Here is a 22,388-nt window from a genome sequence, read left to right on the forward strand (position 1 = left end):
GATATGAGTGGCTGTAAGAATATCCTATTTGGGAACTTAATATCTTAATATCTTAATATCCAAGAACAGATATCGTATAGAAAGGACTTACAGGCAGACGGGGAAGGGGTGGCATAAAAAAATTAAATAAAATCCTTCGAAAGAGGTGAAACAGGATTGGAAGATGTAGAATCCCTGTGGATAGAGTTAAGAAACTGCAAGGGTAAAATTGTGGAATTTATTACCACATGCAGCTTTGGAGGCCAGGTTGTCGAATGTATCTAAGGCAAATAGGTTCTTCATTGGACGCTGCTTTAGAGGTTACGGGGAGAAGGCCGGGGAGTGGGGCTGAGGAGGGGAAAAAAGGATCAGCCAGGACTGAATGGTGGAGCAGACTCAATAGGCCAAATGACCTAATTCTGCTCCTATGTCTTATGGTTTTATTGTCTAAAAAGACCCTGATGTGAGTTATATACAGGCCTGTGATGTGGGATAGTTTCAGCGGGAAATAGAAAAGGCATCTGATAAGGGCAATGTTATGATAGTTATGGGGGATTTCAATATGCAGGTAGATTGGAAAAATCAGGTTGGTGCTGGATACCAAGAGAGGGGAATTGTAGAGTGCCTACAGTGTGTCGTTTCAGAGCAGTTAGTGGTTAAGCCCTCTAGGGGAGAGGCACTTCTGGTTTTCTGGTTTGGGTGTTGTGTAATGAACCAGATTTGATTAGGGAGCTTAAGGTAAAGGAACCCTTGGGAGGCAATGAGTACACCCTGCATTTTAAGAGGGTGAAGATAAAGTCAGATGTATCAGTATTACAGTGGAGTAAAGGGAATTGCTGAGGCATGAGAGGGAACCTGGCCAAAGTTGATTGTAAAGGGACACTGGCGGGAATGGTAGCTACACAGTAATGGCTGGTGTTTCTAGGGACAGTTTGGAAGATGCAGGATAGATACCTATTCTAAAGGGAGGATATAGCAACCAGGGCTGTTGAGGGCATGTAATATTGCAAAAATTAGTGTGACTTTAGAGGTTTGAAAAATATTTAAAAACCAACAGAAAGCAATTAAAAAAGCCATAAGGAGAGAATAAATGAAATATGATGGTATTCTAGCAAATAATATTAAAAAAGGATACCAAAAGTTTTTCCAGATATATAAAGAGTTAAATATTTATGAGAGAGGAAATGACTAACACGAGAGGGCACAGGTTTAAGGTGCTGGGGAGTAGGTACAGAGGAGATGTCAGGGGTAAGTTTTTACTCAGAGAGTGGTGAGTGCGTGGAATGGGCTGCTGACGACGGTGGTGGAGGCAGATACGATAGGGTCTTTTAAGAGACTCCTGGATAAGTACATGGAGCTTAGAAAAATGGAGGGCTTTGGGTCACCCTAGGTAAATTCTAAAGTAAGTGCATTTGGCGCAGTATTGTGCTGTAGGTTTTCTATGGTTTTTTTCTATGATGTTGACAAGATAGTAATGGGGAACAAAGGGATGGTAAACAAACTTAGTAAGGATTTTGCTTCAATCTTCACTGTGGAAGTACCAGCGTATGCCAGAGATCTGTGAGTGTCAGGGCAAGAGTGAGTATAGCTGCTGTTACCAAGCAGAAGGTGTTCGGAAAGCTGAAATGTCTGAAGTTAGATAAGTCACCTGGGCCAGATGGACTATACCACTGGGTCTGAAAGAGGTATCTGAAGAGACTGTGGAGGCATTAGTGATGATCTTTCATCAAGAATCACTAGATTCTGGAATGTTTCTAGAGAAAAATTGTGCATGTCACTCTACTCTTTAAGAAGGGAGGGAGGAAGAAGAAAGGAAACTGTAGGCCAAAACTAAGATGTCCTCCTCCTTCAAAGAAAGGGGCTTTCCTTCCTCCACCACCACTGCTGCTCTCACCTGCATCTCTTCCATTTCGCACACAACTACCCTCACGCCATCCTCCTGCCACGCCACCAGGGATACAGTTCCTCTTTTCCTCACCTGCAGCACCACCAACCTCCGCATCCAGTACATAATTCTCCGAAACTTCCACCATCTCCAACAAGATCCGACCACCAAGCACATCCTTCCCTCTCCTCCACTTTCTGCTTCCTACGCGACTCCCTTATCCATAGGTCCCTCCTCACCGATGTCCCTCCCGGCACTTATCCTTGCAAGCAGAACAAGTGCTATACCTGCCCCTACACCTCCTCCCTCACTACCATTCAGGGCCCCAGACAGTCCTTCCAAGTGAGGCGACACTTCACCTGTTTGTCTCTTGGGGTCATCTACTGAATCCGGTGCTTCCTGAATATCCATGAGACCCGAGGTAGATTGGGAGTCTGTGTCACTGAGCATCTGTGCTCCATCCGCCAGAAAAAGCAGGATTTCCCAGTAGCCACTTATTTTAATTTCTCTTCCTATTCCCATTGTGACATGTCCGTCCATGGCCGCCTCTACACCGTGACGTGTCCGTCCATGGCCACCTCCACATCGTGACGTGTCTGTCCATGGCCGTCTCCACATCGTGACGTGTCCGTCCATGGCCGCCTCTACACCGTGACGTGTCCGTCCATGGCCGCCTCTACACCGTGACGTGTCCGTCCATGGCCGCCTCCACACCGTGACGTGTCCGTCCATGGCCGCCTCCACACCGTGACGTGTCCGTCCATGGCCAGTTGCCGCAATGAGGCCACGCTCAGGTTGCAGGAGCAACACTTTATGTTCTGTCTGGGTAGTCACCAACCTGATGGCGTGAACATCGATTTCTTAGGCCAGTTATACTGACCTCAGTGGCTGGGAAGGTGGTGGAGATGATCATTAAGGATGAGGTCTCAGGGCAGTTGGAGGCAAATGATAAAATAGGCCATAGTCAGCCTATTTTATGGTTTCCATAAGGGAAATTCTTGCAGACAAATCTCTTGGAATTCTTTGAGGAAATAACAGGCAGGATAGACAAAGGAGAGTCAGTGGATGTTGTTTACGGTGATGCGCAGGTGGAACATGTCAAAAGCTTTAATTTCCTCGGGGTGAATATCACAAATGACCTGACTTGGTATAACCAAGCAGAGTCCACTGCCAAGAAGGCCCACCAGCGTCTTTACTTCCTGAGAAAGCTGAAGGAATTTGGCCTGCCCCCTAAAACCCTCACTAATTTTTATAGATGCACCGTAGAAAGCATTCTTCTAGGGTGCATCACAACCTGGTATGGAAGTTGTCCTGTCCAAGAGTGGAAGAAGCTGTCATGAACATAGCCCAGCACATCACACAAACCAATCTTCCATCCTTGGACTCACTTTACACCGCACGCTGTCGGAGCAGTGCTGCCAGGATAATCAAGGACAAGACCCACCCAGCCAACACACTTTTTGTCCCTCTTCCCTCCGGGAGAATGTTCAGGAGCATGAAGATTCGTATGGCCAGATTTGGGAACAGCTTCTTTCCAACTGTGATAAGACTGCTGAACAGATCCTGACCCGGATCTGGGTTGTACCTTCCAAATATCCAGACCTGAGTTGTACTACCTTACTTTCCCTTTTCTATTTTCTAATTATGATTTATAATTTAAATTTTTATTATATTTACTTAGATTTGTACTTCAGGGAGCGCGAAGCGCAGAACAAATATCACTGATGATTGCACGCTGTAGTATCAATTGTTTGGTGACAATAAAGTATTTGTATTTGGATTTTCAGAAGGCCTTTGACAAGGTACCACACAGGATGCTGCTAAACAAGATAAGAGCCTGTGGTTTTACAGGAAAGATTCTAGCATGGACAAGTGACTGGTTGACTCGTAGCAGGCAAAGAGTGAGAATAAAAGGGCCTATTCCAGTTGATTTCCACTGACAAGTGTTGTTCTTCAGATGTTGGTATTGGGACCGTTTTTTTCATGGTATATGTCAGCGATTTGGATGATGGAATTGGTGGCTTTGTGGTCAAGTTTGCAGATGATACAAAGATAGGTGGAGGGACAGGTAGTGTTGAGGAAGTAGAAGGTTTTGAACAGATTGGGAGAATTGACAAAGGAGTGGCAGATGGAATAGAGTGTCGGGAAGTGTAACGTCTTGCACTTTGGTAGAAGGACTATTTTCTAAATGGGTAGAAAATTCAAAATTCAAAAATTAGACGTGGAAGGACTTGAGAGTCTTTGTGCAGGATTCCCTGAAGGTTAACATGCAGGTTGAGCTGGTGGTAAGGAAGGCAAATGCAATGTTAGCATTCATTTTGAGAGAACTCAGCGTGCAGTGCTGAGGCTTTATAAGGCATTGGTCAGACCACACTGGGAGTATTGTGAGCAGTTTTGAATCCCTTACTAAGAAAGTGTGCTGGCATTGGAGAGGGTCCAGGGGAGATTTATGAGAATGATTACTGGAATGAAAGAGTTAATGTATGAGGAGCATTTGGCTCTGGGCCTGTTCTTGGAATTTATTATCCAAGTACATATATGTCAACATTCATTTTCTTGTGGGCATATGTGTGTAAATCCAAGAAACAGAGCAGAATCAATGTTGGGACCATATACCCAACAGCGGTCTTGTACATTAACCATTTCATTCCCAGAATCATTCACGCAAACCTCCTCTGGACCTTCTCGGATGCCAGCACATCTTTTGTTAGATAAAGGCCCGGTGAGGACAATATGAGTGAGGTTGATGTTCTGGAGCTTGTTGATATTAAGGGAGAGGAGGTGTTGGAGTTGTTAAAATACATTAGGACAGATAAGTCCCCGGGGCCTGACGGAATATTCCCCAAGATGCTCCATGAGGCGAGGGAAGAGATTGCTGAACCTCTGGCTAGGATCTTTATGTCCTTGTTGTCCACAGGAATGGTACCGGAGGATTGGAGGGAGGCGAATGTTGTCCCCTTGTTCAAAAAAGGTAGTAGGGATAGTCAGGGTAATTGTAGACCTTACGTCTGTGGTGGGAAAGCTGTTGGAAAAGATTCTTAGAGATGGGAACTATGGGCGTTTAGAGAATCATGGTCTGATCAGGGACAGTCAGCATGGCTTTGTGAAGGGCAGATTGTGCCTAACAAGCCTGATAGAGTTCTTTGAGGAGGTGACCAGGCATATAGATGAGGGTAGTGCAGTGGATGTGATCTACATGGATTTTAGTAAGGCATTTGACAAGGTTCCATACGGTAGGCTTATTCAGAAAGTCAGAAGGCATGGGATCCAGGGAAGTTTGGCCAGGTGGATTCAGAATTGGCTTACCTGCAGAAGGCAGAGGGTTGTGGTGGAGGGAGTACATTCAGATTGGAGGGTTGTGACTAGTGGTGTCCCACAAGGATCTGTTCTGGGACCTCTACTTTTTGTGATTTTTATTAACGACCTGGATGTGGGGGTAGAAGGGTGGTTTGGCAAGTTTGCAGACAACTCAAAGATTGGTGGTGTTGTAGATAGTGTAGAGAATTGTCGAAGATTGCAGAGAGACATTGATAGGATGCAGAAGTGGGCTGAGCAGTGGCAGATGGAGTTCAACCCAGGAATGTGTGACGTGGTACACTTTGAAAAGACAAACTCCAAGGCAGAGTACAAAGTAAATGGCAGGATACTTGGTAGTGTGGAGGAGCAGAGAGATCTGGGGGTACATATCCACAGATCCCTGAAAGTTGCCTCACAGGTAGATAGGGTAGTTAAGAAAGCTTATGGGGTGTTAGCTTTCATAAGTCGAGGGATCGAGTTTAAGAGACGCAATGTAATGATGCAGCTCTATAAAACTATAGTTAGGCCACACTTGGAGTACTGTGTCCAGTTCTGGTCGCCTCAGTATAGGAAGGATGTGGAAGCATTGGAAAGGGTACAGAGGAAATTTACCAGGATGCTGCCTGGTTTAGAGAGTATGGATTATGATCAGAGATTAAGGGAGCTAGGGTTTTACTCTTTGGAGAGAAGGAGGATGAGAGGAGACATGATAGAGGTGTACAAGATATTAAGAGGAATAGACAGAGTGGACAGCCAGCACCTCTTCCCCAGGGCACCACTGCTCAGTACAAGAGGACATGGCTTTAAGTTAAGGGGAGGGAAGTTCAAGGGGGATATTAGAGGAAGGTTTTTCAGTCAGAGAGTGGTTGGTGCGTGGAATGCACTGCCTGAGTCAGTGGTGGAGGCAGACACACTAGTGAAGTTTAAGAGACTATTTCATAAATATCAAAATGGTTAACGACAATTAGTTAAGAGCTGTTTCTTATGGAATTCCTATTTAACCCCATGAAAGGATAGCTACAATATTGGTCTGTGTAAGTATCATCAGTCTGTGAGGGATTAAGTTCCTGTGCATTTTTAGTTAGTAAGTACTTGTATTTTTCCCTCCCTGTTGAATTCAGGAGTTTCAATATATAGAAGATGAACTTCACCGTACAAAGAACACACTGCAGATGAGAGTGAAGGACCGAGAGGACGAAATTCAGAAACTCCGGAATCAGGTAGTGCTCAGATGATTGGTTTGTATTCACATGAAGTAGTTTTATTCTCTCTTTCTAAAGTTCTATTGTAATGTAGATAGATAGATAGATAGATACTTTATTCATCCCCATGGGGAAATTCAACTTTTTTTCCAATGTCCCATACACTTGTTGTAGCAAAACTAATTACATACAATACTTAACTCAGTAAAAAAAAAATTATATGCATCTAAATCACCATCTCAAAAAGCATTAATAATAGCTTTAAAAAGTTCTTAAGTCCTGGCGGTGGAATTGTAAAGCCTAATGGCATTGGGGAGTATTGACCTCTTCATCCTGTCTGAGGAGCATTGCATCGATAGTAACCTGTCGCTGAAACTGCTTCTCTGTCTCTGGATGGTGCTATGTAGAGGATGTTCAGAGTTATCCATAATTGACCGTAGCCTACTCAGCGCCCTTCGCTCAGCTACCGATGTTAAACTCTCCAGTACTTTGCCCACGACAGAGCCCGCCTTCCTTACCAGCTTATTAAGACGTGAGGCGTCCCTCTTCTTAATGCTTCCTCCCCAACACGCCACCACAAAGAAGAGGGCGCTCTCCACAACTGACCTATAGAACATCTTCAGCATCTCACTACAGACATTGAATGACGCCAACCTTCTTAGGAAGTACATTCGACTCTGTGCCTTCCTGCACAAGGCATCTGTGTTGGCAGTCCAGTCTAGCTTCTCGTCTAACTGTACTCCCAGATACTTGTAGGTCTTAACCTGCTCCACACATTCTCCATTAATGATCACTGGCTCCATATGAGGCCTAGATCTCCTAACGTCCACCACCATCTCCTTGGTCTTGGTGATATTGAGACGCAGGTAGTTTGAGTTGCACCATATCACAAAGTCCTGTATCAGTTTCCTATACTCCTCCTCCTGTCCATTCCTGACACACCCCACTATGGCCGTGTCATCAGCGAACTTCTGCACATGGCAGGACTCTGAGTTATATTGGAAGTCTGATGTGTACAGGGTGAACAGGACCGGAGAGAGTACGGTTCCCTGCGGCGCCCCTGTGCTGCTGACCACCGTGTCAGACCTACAGTCTCCCAACCGCACATACTGAGGTCTATCTGTCAAGTAGTCCACTATCCAATCCACCATGTGAGAGTCTACTCCCATCTCCGTTAGTTTGTGCCTTAAGATCTTGGGCTGGATGGTGTTAAAGGCACTAGAGAAGTCAAGGAATGTAATCCTCACAGCACAACTGACCCCATCTAGGTGAGAGTACTCTAGGTAGTAAGTACTCTTTAATTTTGTAATGCAAGTGTAGCTGGCAAAGGCAGTATTAATACTCAAGACCTCATCCCCACTAGGAGCTGATCACTGATGCGTAGACTGGCAACACTGCTTGACAGAATCCTCTGTCCTGGGCCAGACTTTCACATTTCTGCAGCTTGGTAAGGTCCTTTCTCTGCCAAGGATGACGTCTCTGGGGCTTCAGCTGGCATTTCTGTAACTCTGCGTTTTTATGGGATGGGGTTGCTAGCCCCTTGGCCAACGCTCATCTTTTCACAGCTGGGTTGGGACTGTCCGTGGTGGATTTTCCACCAGAGCTGCAGCTGTCTGTATAATGCAGGTATTCCGAAAGTACCAGCAGGCAGTGGCCCAATAATAATGAATAACAAATAGATATGCTGTGTGAACGGGAGCTGAACCTGCAAGGGTTGCTGAGTCCTGATAAAGGGTTTCAGCCTGAAATGTTGATTGTGTTCACTTCAGAATCAAGTTTAATATCACTGACATAACTTGCGAAATGGTGTTTTGCAACAGCAGTACGTTGCAAAGCATAATCAACGAATTATGAATTTCAATAAGATATATATTGCAGATGATAATTTATATGTGTATATATATAGTGCAAAATGAGAGCAAAAAATAAATGCCAATATTGCATCTGTCTTCTTTACCACGGACTCAACCTGTAAATTAACCTTCTGGGAGTCTTGCACGAGGACTCCTAACTCCCTTTGCACCTCTGATGTGTGAACCTTCTCCCCATTTAGACAATAGACCACACTATTGTTCCTTTTACTAAAATGCATTATCATACATTTCCCAACATGTATTCCATCCTCTAGTGTGTCACTGTCGGTAGTGTCCTCCGGAGAGTCACCTAGAGTCACGGTGGGTAGTGTCCTCCGGAGAGTCACCTAGAGTCACTGTGGGTAGTGTCCTCCAGAGAGTCACCTAGAGTCACTGTGGGTAGTGTCCTCCGGAGAGTCACCTAGAGTCACTGTGGGTAGTGTCCTCCGGAGGGTCACCTAGAGTCACTGTGGGTAGTGTCCTCCGGAGGGTCACCTACAGTCACTGTGGGTAGTGTCCTCCGGAGGGTCACCTAGAGTCACTGTGGGTAGTGTCCTCCGGAGAGTCACCTAGAGTCACTGTGGGTAGTGTCCTCCGGAGAGTCACCTAGAGTCGCTGTGGGTAGTGTCCTCCGGAGGGTCACCTAGAGTCACTGTGGGTAGTGTCCTCCGGAGAGTCACCTAGAGTCACTGTGGGTAGTGTCTTCCGGAGAGTCACCTAGAGTCACTGTGGGTAGTGTCCTCCGGAGAGTCACCTAGAGTCGCTGTGGGTAGTGTCCTCCGGAGAGTCACCTAGAGTCGCTGTGGGTAGTGTCCTCCGGAGGGTCACCTAGAGTCACTGTGGGTAGTGTCCTCCGGAGAGTCACCTAGAGTCGCTGTGGGTAGTGTCCTCCGGAGGGTCACTGTTGGCAAAGACAGACAGACAGACATACTTTATTGATCCCGAGGGAAATTGGGTTTCGTTACAGCTGTACCAACCAAGAATAGTGTAGAAATATAGCAATATAAAACCATAAATAATTAAATAATAACAAGTTAATCATGCCCAGTGGAAATAAGTCCAGGACCAGCCTATTGGCTCAGGGTGTCTGACACTCCGAGGGAGGAGTTGTAAAGATTGATGGCCACAGGTAGGAATGACTTCCTATGACGCTTAGTGTTACATCTCAGTGGAATGAGTCTCTGGCTGAATGTACTCCTGTGCCTAACCAATACATTATGGAGTGGATGGGAGTTATTGTCCAAAATGGCATGCAACTTGGACAGCATCCTCTTTTCAGACACCACTGTCAGGGAGTCCAGTTCCACCCCCACAACATCACTGGCCTTACAAATGAGTTTGTTGATTCTGTTGGTGTCTGCTACCCTCAGCCTGCTGCCCCAGCACACAACAGCAAACATGATAGCACTGGCCACCACAGTCTTGTAGAACATCCTCAGCATCATCTGGCAGATGTTAAAGGACCTCAGTCTCCTCAGGAAATAGAGACAGCTCTGCCCCTTCTTAAGGACAGCCATGTCCACACTGACCCCTTGGATGGAAACAGGGGTCACCGGTGCCTTAGCCCTCCTCAGGTCCACCACCAGCTCTTTAGTCTTTTTCACATTAAGCTGCAGATGATTCTGCTCGCACCATGTGACAAAGTTTCCCACCGTAGCCCTGTACTCAGCCTCATCTCCCTTGCTGATGCATCCAACTATGGCAGAGTCATCAGAAAACTTCTGAAGATGGCAAGACTCTGTGTTGTAGTTGAAGTCCGAGGTATAGATGGTGAAGAGAGAGGGAGACAGGACAGTCCCCTGTGGAGCCTCAGTGCTGCTGACCACTCTGTCTGACACACAGTGTTGCAAGCGCACGTACTGTGGTCTGCCAGTCAGGTAATCAATAATCCATGACACCAGGGAAGCATCCACCTGCATCACTGTCAGCTTCTCACCCAGCAGAGCAGGGCGGATGGAGTTGAACACACTGGAGAAGTCAAAAAACATGACCCTCACAGTGCTCACCGGCTTGTCCAGGTGGGCGTAGACATGGTTCAGCAGGTAGACGATGGCATCCTCAACTCCTAGTCGGGGTTGATAGGCGAACTGGAGGGGGTCTAAGTGTGGCCTAACCATAGACCGGAGCTGCTCTAGAACAAGTCTCTCCAGGGTCTTCATGATGTGGGAGGTCAATGCCACCAGTCTGTAGTCATTGGAGCTGCTGGGGCGCGGCGTCTTCGGTACAGGAATGAGTCAGGACGTCTTCCACAGCACAGGAACCCTCTGGAGACTCAGGCTCAGGTTGAAGACATGGTGAAGTACTCCACATAGCTGGGGGCAAGTTACGTAAGTTACAAAGTAAACAGTATAGCACGACTGGCGCCTTATACGTGGCAAGACCTGGGTGGTGACAGAGAGTTCAGTAGTCTCACAGGCCTGGGGAAGAAGCCGTTTCCCATCCTGACATGCTAATGCTCCAGTTCCTCCTACCTGTTGTTAGGGGGTCAGAGAGATTGTTGGATGGATGTGAGGGATCATTGACAATAAGTAAATATTTGAAGTTATTCAAGAAATAAGTAATATGATAGAAAGATGAGAGGAGTGGGTTTCCTTTTCAGAATCAGGTTTAATATCACTGGTAGATATCTTGAAACCTGATAACCTTGTGGTAGCAGTACAATGCAACAATGATAATATAGAGTTAAATAAGTGGTACAAAAATAGAAATAAAATTGTAGAGAGGTAGTGTCCATGGGTTCATTGCACATTCAGAAATCTGATGAGAGAGTGGAGGAAGCTGTTCCTGAATTGTTGAATCGCTGAGTGTGTACCTTTGGGATTCTGTACCTGGTAACAATGAGAAGAGAGCATGTCCTGGATGGTAGGGTCCTTAATGATGGCTGCCACCTTTTTGAGGCATTGCACCTTGAAAATGGCCTGGATACTATGGAGGGAAGTGCTCATGATGGAACGGACTAATTTTACAACTCCGTGCAGCTTGCTTCAATCCTGTCAGAATGCTCTCCACAGTACATCTGTAGAAGTTTTCCAGTGTTTTCGGTGGCAAACCTGATGTCCTCAAACTTCTAATGAAATATAGCCACAGCCTTGTCTTCTTTATAACTGCATTGCTATGTTAGGACCAGATTAGATCCTCAGAGATCTTGACAACCAGAAACTCTCTCCACTTCTGATCCCTCTATGAGGATTGGTGTGTGTTCCCTCATCTTACCCTTCCTGAAGTTCACAATCAGCTCTTTGTTCTGACTGACATTGAGTGCCAGGTTGTTGCTGTGACACCACTCAGCTGAGCAGTACATCTCAGTCCTGTACACCCTCTCATCACCTTCTGAGCTTCTGCCAGTAATGGTTGTGTTATCTGCAAATTTGGTAGAAGGAATAAAAGCATTGAATGTTTTCCAAATGGTGAGAAAGTTCCATATTCAGAGCTGCAAAGGGACTTGAGAGTCTTGTGGGGGATTTCCCAAAGGACAGTTTACAGCTTGAGTTGGTGGTGAGGAAGGGAAAAGTAATGTTAGCATTCATTTGAAGCGGACTAGAATATAAAAGAAAGGATGTAATGTTAAGGCTTTATAAGGCATTAGTCAGATCCCACTTGGTGTATTGTCAGCAGCTTGGCGTCCCTTACCTGAGAAAAGATGTGCTGGATTTGGAGAGGATCCAGAGGAGGTTCATAAGAATGATCCCAGGGATAAAAGGGTTAACATATAAGGAATGTTTGATGGCTCTGATGCTGTACTTGCTGGAGCTCATTGAAACATATCGAACAGTGAAAGGTCTAGATAGAGTGAATGTGGAGAGCGTGTTTTGTATAGTGGGGGAGGTCTAGGACAGCCTCAGAATAGAGAGGGCCATTTAGAACAGAGGGGTGGGGGAATTTCTTTAGCCAGAGGGTAGTGAATCTGTGGAATTCATTGCCACAAACAGCTGTGCAGACCAAGTAATTGGGAGTGTTTAATGTGGAGGTTGATTGGTTCTTGATTAGTTAAGGGATCAAAGGTTATGGGGAGAAGGCAGGAGAATGGGGTTGAGAGGGGTAATAAATCAGCCATGATGGAATAGTGGAGCTGGCTTGATGGGCTGAATGGCCTATTTCTGCTCCTATGTCTTATGGATAGTTTTATCAAAGAGCTGGCATTACTGGTCTTAATTCTCTGTTGTTGTTTTACCTTCAGCTTACCAACAAAACTTTGAGTAGCAGCCACACCGAACTGGAGAATCGCCTGCACCAGCTGACTGAAACTCTGATCCAGAAGCAGACTATGTTAGAGGCCCTCAGTACTGAGAAGAACTCACTTTGCTTCCAACTGGAACGTCTTGAGCAGCAACTGAAAAATAGCCAGGGCAGCAATGTTAACGGCCCTGTTATTAATGTATCAGCATTGGAAGCTAGCGAAGGTATGCAGGTAGTCATTGCTTTCATTTCCTTGCTTTTGGGGTTCTTGTCTGGAGGGTAGCATGTTTCCTCAGATTCAGATGAACTTTATTTGTCACAAGTACATCAAAACAGTGTCAAGTACTGTTTGCATCAAATCAGATCAGTGGCGATTGTGCTGGGCAACCCGACAGTGTCACTATGCTTCCGGCAGCAGAGTGACGTATGTACAACTTGCACTGGAACGTGTGAGGAAGCCAGTGTGATCACAGAGAGCTCCTACAAAGTCCCTTACAGGCAGCAGCAGGAACTGGATCCCAGTCTGGCGATCGCTGGTACCATGAAGTGTTACACTAATAGCTGTACAACCGTGCCACCCCAACATTAATATTAAACCCTTGCTTTGAATGGATTTACTTGCAAGGCACGCATCTGTAATTGAATTCACTGAAGTTAAATTTACTGTTATAATTCCATGACACAGCATGGATAATTACAAAAAAAAACATAAAATGATAATAATGTAGCCCAAGTCCCTGAGTGTCATGGCCTGTGGGTTGATGGTGTGTTAGATGTTGTCCTGGAGCCACATTTCTACAAGAATGAGCCCGCATGAGTTCCTTATCCTGTGTAAGAACAGCTGCAGATATTACAATCCAGCTTGTCTTGCACTGAGCTAACACTGGAGGGCAGCACCAGCATTTCACCCATACATCATAGTTGCATCATGTTGGTTAGTCAGAGAGTGGATGGCGTGTTGTATTGGTGCATTGTGCCGGTCCACAGAGATCTCACAACATTTTCATTCAGTTTTGCTTTACTGTAAAAGAGACACAAATGTCTGGATTGCTGAAATATTTTAATGAATAAGTTGTACTTGAACTAGGTGCTCGTTTGAGAAGCGTCCCAGTTCTTTTTGGTGAACCAGACGGTTCAGTAGGAATGTATGGGAAAGTTCGCAAAGCTGCAAATACAATTGATCGATTCAGGTAAGTGTCTGCCACTAACTATTTGTTCTGGCCTTTTCTTTACTGAATCTGCAGTAATTGTGTACTTTTTCTGCACATTTGTTTGGAAGTTTATATTTCATAAAGTGATTTAATGTTTTATTTTCATTTTATTGATGGCATTCGAAATAACACCTCATGTCTTTCACAGCATCCGGTTAGGAATTTTTCTGAGGCGATATCCAATCGCAAGGGTATTTGTAATTATTTATATGGTGAGTTTATTCTTTTACCAGTTACAATGTATGACTGAAGTATTATAGTATGTCATAGTGTTTAGGTTTTGATTTAGCTTAAGGCATCCGCTAGAATTAATGATCTCTGCCAGGCCGATGAGTTAATAGCACCAAGGTAAACCTTTAATGGCACACTGAGTTCAGACCTGCACTTCCAACTGCTCCATCTATACTGAACCAGGGTTGTTGGGGGTGGGGGGGGGTAGTCACGCGATGACCGTCTACACTGAACTGGGGTGGGGGGGTCACATGACAACCGTCTACACTGAACCGGGGTGGGGGTGGGGTCACATGACAAACGTCTACACTGAACCGGGGTGGGGGAGGGGGTTAGTCACATGACGACTGTCTACACTGAACCGAGGTGGGGGAGGGGGTTAGTCACATGACGACCGTCTACACTGAACCGGGGTGGGGGAGGGGGTTAGTCACATGACGACTGTCTACACTGAACCGGGGTGGGGGGGGGGGGGGGTCACACGACGACCGTCTACACTGAACCGGGGTGGTGGGGGGGGGGTCACATGATGACCATCTACAATGAACCGGGGTGGTGGGGAGTCACACGACGACCGTCTACACTGAACCGGGGTGGTGGGGAGTCACACGACGACCGTCTACACTGAACCGGGGTGGTGGGGGGGGGTCACACGATGACCATCTACACTGAACCGGGGTGGTGGGGAGTCACACGACGACCGTCTACACTGAACCGGGGTGGTGGGGAGTCACACGACGACCGTCTACACTGAACCGGGGTGGTGGGGAGTCACACGACGACCGTCTACACTGAACCGGGGTGGTGGGGGGGGGGTCACACGATGACCATCTACACTGAACCGGGGTGGTGGGGAGTCACACGACGACCGTCTACACTGAACCGGGGTGGTGGGGGGGGGTCACACGATGACCATCTACACTGAACCGGGGTGGTGGGGAGTCACACGACGACCGTCTACACTGAACCGGGGTGGTGGGGAGTCACACGACGACCGTCTACACTGAACCGGGGTGGTGGGGGGGGGTCACACGATGACCATCTACACTGAACCGGGGGTGGTGGGGGGGAGTCACCACACAACAGATGTTCCGACTACACTGAACTGGGGTGGGGGGGGGGGGGAGTCATGACGACCGTCTACACTGAACCAGGGTGGGGGGGGGGGGGGGGTCACTACACAACAAATGTTCCGACTACACTGAACTCTTCATCGATGTTCCTGCTGCTGATGTCACACTGAATGAAATGCAGATTGAAAAATCTGATCTGAAAATGCAGCTGCATAAAGCACAGATTGATGTGCTGGCTCCTGAGAAGTCTGAAGAATTCCTGTCAGGCCCTGTTGAATCAACCCTCTTCCATGGTCTGTCTGTCTGAGTGAAATTATTCTCATGAGCTGTTGACTGAAGGCAAAGATCAGAGTGAGATAAATTCTAAATGCTCTTTATAAATAGCACTCTTTTATTCCAGTCTTGCTGAACCGAGGTTTAGAACATAGAGCATCGAACAGTCCAGCACGGCAACAGGCCCCTCAGCCTACCATGTTCTAACCAAACACTTTAATTAGAGATCAAATGGCCAATTAAACTGATCCCTTCTGGCTAAACAACGTCCATATCCCTCCATTTTCCTCATGTTCATGTGCCTCTGTAAACACCTCTTAAAAGTCTCTAATATAGTGGTCGCCAGTCGGTCAATCTTTGAGACTTTCCCAGTAGATCCTGAAAAAAAATGAAAATAAATACACAAATACATTATGCCTGATAAACCTTTTGATGCAATAGCAAATTTTACCCCTAGAGCGCATATGTGAGTCATATGTAGTAACTTCTATTTTGAAAAAGGACCACTCAACAACTTCATGTCCAAAGAACAACTTTATCTGGGACGGCAAAATCAATATTTAACATACGGAGGTTTTCACTGAACAGTGGTGCATGGTGGAGGGGCTATACGCACATGTGCACTGGGCAGAAAGAACGGAAGTAAAACCCCGCAACGCCTGAAACAACCTCTCTTTACATTCAGCTTTCCGTAGTGGGAATATTGCTATATTACCATTATCCTAATTGGTATTAACTTAACTTTATAATGCTCACGTTACAACCCTTCTCCCCCTTTAAATTCCAACATTCCCCAAATGTACAAGAAATGGGAAACAAAAACAGTGGTATCATTAGCTTGCGTACCCCTGAAACTTATACTAGTGTCTCAGTATCAGTTTACCAATACAAAACACCTGAAAAATGTGGCAGATTCAACACCCAGTCTAACAACGGAAACTGTCCATTCAAATATTCAGTCTGTCAGGAGGTTTGCGAGGGTGCTGTGCTGCAACAATTTGTTGACTTGCTGCCTGAGATAAAGAAATGAGGAACACGAGGATCTGTCAGATGATGCGTGGCTACTGGATTGAGGGTTTCTGACAGACTTAATGGCTAAATAAAATGCACTTAACAACAAGCTCATGGGAAAAGACCCACACCTGCCCCACATGATAAGCGCAGTAAATGCGTTTAAGGCCAAGCTTGTTGTTTGGATTTCAAATTTAAGGAACGGGAGGTTGTCACACTTTCCCAACTTGGAGAAAATGTTACAGGCCATCAAGGAAAAAAAATGCTTTTTGCCCTGAGCAGTACTGTGCTTACCTAGACAAACTGGCAATAGAGTTCGATCGGTGTTTTGGGGAGTTAAACATCATGAAAGATATTGCTGCATTTATTTCAAACCCATTTCTGCCAATTGATATAGAACAGATAGCAGCCAAATTCCAGCAAGTATTTGGTGTGCCAAGTGATATTGAAATGGAAATAATTGATTTGCAAAATGACATCGAGCTTAAAAGCAAAATCAAGGGACGGTGACTTTTGGGGGCTTGTCAGCAGGGAGAAGTTTCCTCATCTCACCACGTGTGCACTGAAAGTCAGTGTCTACTTCGGGTCAACTTATCTGTGTGAAGTTGCATTTTCACAGATGAAAATTATTAAATCTAAGTACAGGAGCTGTCTTACTGACAGACACCTCACAGACTGTCTCAGACTGGCTGTCTGTAGTTATGAGCCAAATTTCAGGGAACTAGCAGAAAATATTCAGCCCCAGTCATTTTTATTCATTTATTTTTTGTGTTGAAATAAAATTAAATAATGAAACTTAGAATTAAAGGTATTGTAATGTGAGCATTATAAAAATAAAGTACCGGTAATACTAATTAGGATAATGGTAATATAGCAATGCTCCCGCTACGGAAAGCTGTTTGTTAAGAGAGGTTGTTTCAGGCGTTGTGGGGTTTTACTTCCGTTCTTTCTGCCCGGTGCGCATGTGTGTATAGCCCCTCCACCATGCACCGCTGTTCAGTGAAAACCTCTGTATGTTAAATATCGGTTTTGCTGTCCCAGATGAAGTTGTTCCTTTGGACATGAGGTTGTTGAGTGGTCCTTTTTCAAAGTAGAAGTTACTACAAATGGAATGACAGAAAGACAGCTATGGCCTGTTTGAGATGCTAGTTACAGTGTTTTCTTGATTAAATTAATTTGAAAGATTGACAAAAGCATTTTATGTAATTAAAATACAATCAGCCCAGATAAAGGGCCTCAAGTTGGAAGTACAATCTGAGCTGTTGTTTCTCTAAATGATTTAGTAGGTCGATCTTGCCTTTCACTAAGGCCGAGGTAGGGGATCCTGGGCTGAAAAAGGTTGGCAACCACTACTCTATCTGCCTCTACCACCACCCCCAGAGGCGTATTCCAGGCAGCCACTACTCTCTGTTTGTCAAAAATTGCTCCTCAGATCTCCTTTGAGGTTACCCTCTCTGACCTTTGCCCTCTGATATTATATCTTTTTACTGGGAAAAAAATTACTGTCAACTCTCTGTCTTTCATAATCTTATAAACCTCCATCAGATCTGCCCTCAGCCTGTTAGTAGGTATAGGTCCGTTCCAGTATCTCTTAGTATCTTTCCTTTCAGTTAGTCCTGAGGAAGTGTCTCGGCCCGAAATGTCGACAGTGCTTCTCCCTGTAGATGCTGCCTGACCTGCTGTGTTCCACCAGCATTTTGTGTGTGTTGTCTGTTCCAGTCTCTGTTTCCCAGCATTCTGCACTGAAGGACACAGGAAATGAGGTTATTTTGCATGGCCACATCTCAGTAAAGCAGCAGAAGTGTAGTCTGTTATTCGTTATAAATTGTCAGGTGTTTGAAACTGAGAAATTCAATACTATTGATTCTGAAGGGCTGTGATATTAGATCGTTCAGAGTACCAACACGCAATGCTCTGGGATTCATTACTGAGGAAGGAACAGCTGGCGAGAGAAGTTCCATTTGTCTCCACGTCTGGACAATTGAGTGTGAGGAAGCATAGAGTCTTTTCTGACTAAAGCCTACCCTGGTGATTACCTGCTCATTGCAGACAGGTTCAATCACTTTTTGTTTGGCTCACATAGCTGGCTACTAATTTAAAGGAAAAAAATGTGAGATTAAATGTGTATTAAAATCACAATACAGAATTCAGTTTAGACCATCAGACAATAAGCCATAGGAGCAGAATTAGGCCATTCAGCCTATCGAGTCTGCTCTGCCATTCCATCATGGCTGATCCTGGATCTCACTCAACCCCGTACACCAGCCTTCTTGCCGTATCCTTTGATGCCCTGACTGATCGGGAAACTAACAACTTCCGCCTTAAATATACCCACGGGTTCGGCCTCCACCACAGTCTGTGGCAGAGCATTCCACAGATTCACTACCCTCCAGCTAAAAAAATTCCTCCATACCTCTGTTCTAAAGGGTTGCCCCTCAATTTTGAGGCTGTGCCTTCTAGTTCTGGATACCCCCACCATAGGAAACGTACTCTCCATGTCCACCCTATCTAGACCTTTCAATATTCAGTAGGTTTCAATGAGATCCCCCTACAGTCTTCTAAATTCCAGTGAGTACAGGCCCAAAGCCGCCAAATGCTCCTCATATGTTATCCCTTCGTTCCTGGAATCATCCTCGTGAACCTCCTCTGGACTCTCCCAATGACAACACTTCCCTTCTGAGATTTGGGGTCCACAACTGTAGACAATACTCTGAAGTGCGGCCTGACTCGTGTCTTATAAAGGCTCAGCATTATCTCCTTGCTTCCCCTTGAAATAAATGCCAACATTGCATTTGTCTTCTTTACCACAGACTCAACCTGTGAATTAACCTTCTGAGAGTCTTGCATGAGGACTCCTAAGTCCCTCTGCACCTCTGATGTTTGAACCTTCTCCTCATTTAGACAATATTCTACATGATTGTTTCTTTTACCAAAATGTATTACCATAATTTCCCAACACTGTATTCCACCTGCCACTATTTTGCCCATTCTTCCAATTTGTCCAAGTCCTGCTGCAATTGCATTGCTTCCTCAGCACCACCTACCCCTCCAACTATCTTCGTATCATCTGCAAACTTTGCCACAAAGCCCTCAATTCCGTTATCTAAATCATTGACAAACAATGTGAAAAGTAGTGGTTTCAATACTTGGATGGCATCCGTTAGTCTCACGAGACCATGGATCTGTGCCTGTCCTCTCCAGGACGCAGGCCTGGGAAAGGTTGTATGGGAGTCAGGCAGTTGCCCAAGCAGCAAGTCTCCCCTCTCCACGCCACCGATGTTGTCCAAGGGAAGGGCAAGGGCCGATATAGCTTGGCACCAGTGACGTCACAGGAGTTGCCAGAGCGAGGTTGAAGGCAATGTCGGACTGCCTTAGGGACCACAGCTCCGGATTTGTCCTCAGGGTTTACTTCCGAAGCCTTTCCCATGAGTGGGTATGGCCGCAAGGCAGTGGAGGTTTGAAATCAGAGTTTTCCCTCTCTCAGATGGACTGCCTTCCCAGGCTGACAAGCTCCATCTACCCAAAGCACTGGTCTTAAGGCACCAGGACCTGCCTTTGTCCCTTCTCCTGTCAGTAGAAACAGTTCTGCTGGGCTTAGGGGCTAAGCCACACGAGAAGGCCAGGAGTTGGACTTGGTTGTCAGAGGCTCTTTGAGGCACATGCCTTTTAGGTAGTGGGAGCTTGTCCCCACTACCACTCCTCGGCTTGACAACCTCGGAACCTCCCAATACTGATCCCTGAGGAACATCACTAGTCACTGGCAGCCAACCAGAAAAGGACCCATTTATTTCCACTCTCTGCCTCCTGCCTGTTAGCCATTCCTCTATCCATGCCAGTATCTAAGATAGGATTTTATCTTGTTAAGCAGCCTCTTGTGACACCTTATCAAATGCCCTGAAAATCCAAGTAAATGACATCTACTGCCTTTCCTTTGTCCACCCTGCTTGTTACTTCTTTGAAGAACTCTTAACAGATTTGACAGGCAAGATTTCCCTGTACAGGAACCATGCTGACTTTGACTTATTTTATCATTACTCTCCAAGTACCTCGAAACCTCATCTTTAATAACAGACTCCAACACTTCCCCAACCACTGAGGTTGGGCTAACTGGCCTATAATTACCTTTCTTTTATTTTCCTCCCTCCTTAAAGAGTGGAGTGACATTTACAATCTTCCAGTCCTCTGGGACCATGCCAGAATCAAGTGATTCTTGAAAGATCATGACCAATGCATCTGTTATCTCTTCAGTAACCTCTCTCAAGACTTGGCCCAGCTGACTTATCCACCTTACTAATTTTCAGTTTGCTTAGCAAATTTTCCTTTGTAATAGCAACAGCATTCTCTCCTCTCCCTGACACTCAACAAACCTCTGACACACTACTAGTGTCTTCCATAGTGAAGCCAGATGCAAAGTACCCATTAAGTTCATCAGCCATAAATGCGTGACTGAGGGATTGGAGCAGGGGGTAGGGATTCAGATTTCTGGATCATTGGGATCTCCTTTGAGGCAGGTGTGACCTGTACTAAAAGGATGGGTCGCACTTGAATCCCAGGGGGACCAATATCCTGGTGGGGAGGTTTGCTAAGGCTACTGGGGAGAGTTTAAACTAGAATTGTTGGGGGGTGGGAACCGAACTAAAGAGACTGGGGAAGAGGATGTTGGCTCACAAATAGAGAAAGCTTGTAGATAGTGCAAGAGGGACTTGATAAGGTACCCAATGCAAGGCTTATTGAGAAAGTAAGGAGGCATGGGATCAGAGGGGACATTGCTTTGTGCATCCAGAACTGGCTTACCCACAGAAGGCAAAGAGTGGTTGTAGATGGATCATATTCTGCATGGAGATCGGTCACCAGTGGTGTGCCTCAGGGATCTGTTCTGGGACCCTTACTCCTTGAGATTTTTATAAATGAACTGGATGAGGAAGTGGAGGGATGGGTGAGTAAGTTTGCTGATGACACAAAGGTTGGGCTTGTTGTGGATAGTGTGGAGGACTGTCAGAGGTTATAGTGGGACATTGATAGGATGCAAAACTGGGCTGAGAAGTGGCAGATGGAGTTCAACCCAGATAAGTGTGAAGTGGTTTATTTTGGTAGGTCAAATATGATGGCAAAATATAGTATTAACGGTAAGACTCTTGGCAGTGTGGAGGAACAGAGGGATCTTGGGAAGGCGGGCTCTGTCGTGGGCAAAGTACTGGAGAGTATAACATCGGTAGCAGAGCGAAGGGCGCTGAGTAGGCTACGGTTAATTATGGAAAACCCTGAACATCCTCTACATAGCACCATCCAGAGACAGAGAAGCAGTTTCAGCGACAGGTTGCTATCGATGCAATGCTCCTCAGACAGGATGAAGAGATCAATACTCCCCAATGCCATTCGGCTTTACAATTCAACCGCCAGGAGTAAGATATGTTAAAGTGCCGGGGTTAGGACTCAATGTATTTAAGTAAACTACTTAAGAACTTTTTAAAAGCTATTATTAATGCTTTTTGAGAGGGTGATTTTAGATGCATATCATATTTTTACTGAGTTAAGTATTGTATGTAATTAGTTTTGCTACAATAAGTGTATGGGACATTGGAAAAAATGTTGAATTTCCCCATGGGGATGAATAAAGTATCTATCTATCTATCTATCTAAGTCCATAGTACGCTCAAAGGTGCTGCACAGGTTGACTCTGTGGTTAAGAAGGTGTACACTGTATTGGCCTTCATCAATCATGGAATTGAATTTAAGAGCCGAGAAGTAAAGTTGCAGCTATATAGGACCCTGGTCAGACCCCACTTGGAGTACTGTGCTCAATTCTGGTCACCTCACTACAGGAAGGATGTGGAAACTATAGAAAGGGTGCAGAGGAGATTTACAAGGATGTTGCCTGGATTGGAGAGCATGCCTTACGAGAATAGGTTGAGTGAACTCAGCCTTTTCTCCTTGGAGCGATGGAGGATAAGAGGTGACCTGATAGAGGTGTATAAGATGATGAGAGGCATTGATCGTGAGGATAGTCAGAGGCTTTTTCCCAGGGCTGAAATGGTTGCCAGAAGAGGACACAGGTTTAAGGTGCTGGGGAGTAGGTACAGAGGAGATATCAGGGGTAAGTTTTTTACTCAGAGAGTGGTGAGTGCGTGGAATGGGCTGCCGGCAACGGTGGTGGAGGCGGATACAATAGGGTCTTTTAAGAGACTTTTAGATAGGTA

At 45.6% G+C, this 22,388-nt stretch overlaps 1 protein-coding gene across 3 annotated transcripts in view; it reads left to right on the forward strand.

Moving 5' to 3' along the window:
- Window positions 1–22,388, forward strand: part of golga5 (golgin A5) — a 103,226-nt gene that overhangs the window by 73,096 nt on the left and 7,742 nt on the right. For all 3 annotated transcript variants that reach the window (XM_073039140.1, XM_073039139.1, XM_073039141.1), the window contains exons 9-12: window positions 6,283–6,381; window positions 12,394–12,616; window positions 13,480–13,582; window positions 13,752–13,815. In XM_073039140.1, coding sequence (XP_072895241.1) covers window positions 6,283–6,381; window positions 12,394–12,616; window positions 13,480–13,582; window positions 13,752–13,815 — 489 coding nt within the window. The remainder of the gene's footprint in view (window positions 1–6,282; window positions 6,382–12,393; window positions 12,617–13,479; window positions 13,583–13,751; window positions 13,816–22,388) is intronic.

The sequence above is a fragment of the Hemitrygon akajei genome, chromosome 3 (genome assembly GCF_048418815.1).
Source record: "Hemitrygon akajei chromosome 3, sHemAka1.3, whole genome shotgun sequence".
In the NCBI taxonomy this organism is placed as follows: domain Eukaryota; kingdom Metazoa; phylum Chordata; class Chondrichthyes; order Myliobatiformes; family Dasyatidae; genus Hemitrygon; species Hemitrygon akajei.